Below are 2937 nucleotides of genomic sequence, written 5' to 3'. Positions count from 1 at the left end.
CTGGGTGTGCCACATTTATTGTCGTATTACTGCGCAAAATTATTAACCATAAGCATATAACCATGCTATAACCATGTTATGAGTGAGAAGGCAGATGCAGATCCAAATGCAACAATATATTAGACAAATAAGCCAGGCAAAAGGACAGTATCGGAATCAGAAATATTCAAACTGCTTTTGCGCATTGGTTGGTGCTGAGCCAGAGACGGATGCGAAACAACACAAGTTTAGTAAACAATTTTATTGAGACTATAAAAATAATTCTGTATCCATTTTAAGGTGTGCCAGCTGCCACTGTGGGTGGCACCGGTACACCCTGACACACCCTGGAACACCCTGGCACACCCATGGCTACGGCACTGGTTCAAAGTTAAATAAGCATGAAAAATTTGCATTCTTTATCTTCTACAGTAAGTTACTGGCAACCAGCTGCATAATTACAGCTAATTTTTTACAGTGTAGCTATTTTTTCGGAATTTGAGAGAAATCTACAAACTTTCCGAGTAAAGACCACCTGGGGTTTACTGGATGATTTGATATCATGTTTACTTGTTTATACTGTTTATACTTGTCAACTTCTTAATAAAAAGCCCATTATTGTGGTTGTACCTTGACATATGAAAACATCCAAATTGTTGGACAAATGTTTTTCAAATATCCTAACATCCCAACAATGACTAATATTTGTGAAATTTGTTTATAGAAAAAGTTGCAAACATAAAATAATAATAAAGTATCTTTTTTAATTTGTTTATTTAAACAAAAAATGCTAAATTTTTAAGACAGTTGACTAATCTGCCACTTTACAAGTTTGAGATACCAAAACAATGTTTTTATTTATTATTAAAAAAACTGAAATTAATTTAAACTAAAAAGGTTTTATAAAAAAGAGTGACATGTGTGATAAAGGAAGTAGAGGTACATGTAGTACCCCAGACACAAATAATGCATGGCATGTCATTGACGCAGATGCTAAAAAACATTGTCTTTTGGTTCTAATAAAACTTTAGGAATAGATTGGTCCCTTAACGTGGTGATACATAATTTTTTTAATGCCAGTTATGAAGGATTTGATAAAACAATGAATGTACAATGAAGTACAATGAAAGTAGTAAACACTAATGCATATTGATTTGATTTTTGCATTTCCTTTTCCTTATCCGTGTGGTCTAGCTGGTTTTTAAGCAATCACTCCCATTTTTTTTAATATAAATATAAAAGGAGTCCACCAACAAACACATAGACACTTGTAAAAGAGACTTAGGATTTCAGCATGCTGATTTTTTTTGTGTACCTTAAGATTTTTCTCTAAACAAGCACAACATTTCTCGACAGCCATGTTTCCACTGATTGTCTTCTCAGGTATTTTGCATTTAATACTTTATATTTTTCTCGTATACCATAAGGTTTATTAACTGCTCTTAGTAAATATAAATTTCAGTCTTGAACACCAGCTGACCGAATTTAACCCTTGTTTTCTCCTCAGGTTTTATCACACTGACCTTATGTTCTGGACGTCAGTACGTCTTTGTGAATGAATCCAAGACATGGACCGAAGCTCAGAGTTACTGTAGAGATAAATACACTGATCTGGCCACCACTGAAAATGTGCAAGAGACGATCCAGTTACTCAACACAGTGAATGACTATAATTCCATTGATCTGGCCTGGATTGGACTTTATGATGATCTGAACAGTTGGAAATGGACTCTAGAAGACACAGATTTCTTCAATGTAGAAGAAAAAATGTTCAGGAACTGGTATAGCCCAGCACAACAGATTTATGGAGGAAATACTTGTGTGGCTGTAAGGAACGCAGTATGGGAAGCAATAAACTGCATAAATGCTTATCCAAGTGTCTGCTATGATGGTGAGTACAGTACATTAAATGTATCAACAATGAACCTCTCTAACTTCTCATTAACCTCACAAATATTTTAATATGGCATTCCTATATTTCAGGAAGGGAAAACGCAGAAGCTACTTATGTTTTCTACCCCTTCTACACAACTTGGAAAGATGCTCAGAGTTATTGCAGAGAACATCACACAGACCTTGTCAGTATCAGGAATGAAAATGAAAACCAGAACGTACAACATTTATTAAAGAAATACAATTCTGAATATGCTTGGATTGGTCTGCATGGAAGCAGATCTTGGTCAGATCAGAGCAATTCTTCATTTACCTTCTGGAAAACAGGAGAGCCAAATGATGTTGGATCTTGTACTGCAGTGTCATTTAGTGAATCTGGGACTTGGACGGATGAAAACTGTTATAATGAATTTCCTTTCTTTTGCTACAATGGTGAGATCCTACTATTTTGGATAAAAATCAACAGTATGTCTATCATGTATTGGCTCACATCTAGTGACATTGATTGTGCATGAGCATTCCAAAAGTCATAAAATCAAAATTCAAACCTGGAAATCTTTTGAACATTTTAAGTAATAAAAAGCAATATGGTGAAATAATTTATGATTATGTACTAAGTAAGAAAGGGTTTAAGACGTTAAGATTGCTTTTTCAAGCCCCTTAATCTGCACATCCAACCATGGCACTGCCATTTAGTGCAGAGATAAACTCATTTGCATTTCTAAGGACACACCCAAAAATAATCAAAGTGGCAATTTTAAAGGCGGAGTGCACAATGTTTGAAAAACGCTTTGGAAAAGGGAGTCGGGCCGACTAGCAAAACACACTTGTAGCCAATCAGCAGTGAGGGGTGTGTCTACTAACCGACATCCTTGCCGGGGTTGCGTATGTGTGGGGCGGGTCTATCAAAAGAAGGTCCAGATTGTATTGGGGTAGGGGCGTGTTTGTTTAGGTGATTTCAAATATCAACATTGGCTTTCAAAGGTTGTGCACTCTGCATTTAACATGTTATAATAAATTATCTGTGCGGTATTTTGAGCTAGAACACCAAAGATTTATTTGACA

General features: G+C 35.6%; 1 protein-coding gene across 1 annotated transcript; it reads left to right on the top strand.

Moving 5' to 3' along the window:
• The first annotated feature begins 1306 nt into the window (after window positions 1-1306).
• On the top strand, window positions 1307-2471 carry LOC141366238 (putative C-type lectin domain family 20 member A). Its single transcript, XM_073871711.1, has 3 exons — window positions 1307-1362; window positions 1487-1870; window positions 1963-2471. Exons 1-3 carry the CDS (start codon window positions 1338-1340, stop codon window positions 2385-2387), a joined length of 834 nt encoding a protein of 277 aa, XP_073727812.1. The 5' UTR covers window positions 1307-1337; the 3' UTR covers window positions 2388-2471.
• Window positions 2472-2937: the final 466 nt, after the last annotated feature.

This window comes from Misgurnus anguillicaudatus, chromosome 9 (genome assembly GCF_027580225.2).
Source record: "Misgurnus anguillicaudatus chromosome 9, ASM2758022v2, whole genome shotgun sequence".
NCBI lineage: Eukaryota > Metazoa > Chordata > Actinopteri > Cypriniformes > Cobitidae > Misgurnus > Misgurnus anguillicaudatus.
This window is presented reverse-complemented; position numbering and strand designations above follow the sequence as displayed.

Excerpts from the sequence above, each read along its gene's own strand:
- LOC141366238 (XM_073871711.1), top strand. The coding sequence starts at position 1,338 with ATGTTTCCACTGATTGTCTTCTCAG. Across the intron at positions 1,363-1,486 it reads TCCACTGATTGTCTTCTCAG|GTTTTATCACACTGACCTTA; the intron begins GTATTTTGCATT and ends TTTTCTCCTCAG. Across the intron at positions 1,871-1,962 it reads TCCAAGTGTCTGCTATGATG|GAAGGGAAAACGCAGAAGCT; the intron begins GTGAGTACAGTA and ends CCTATATTTCAG.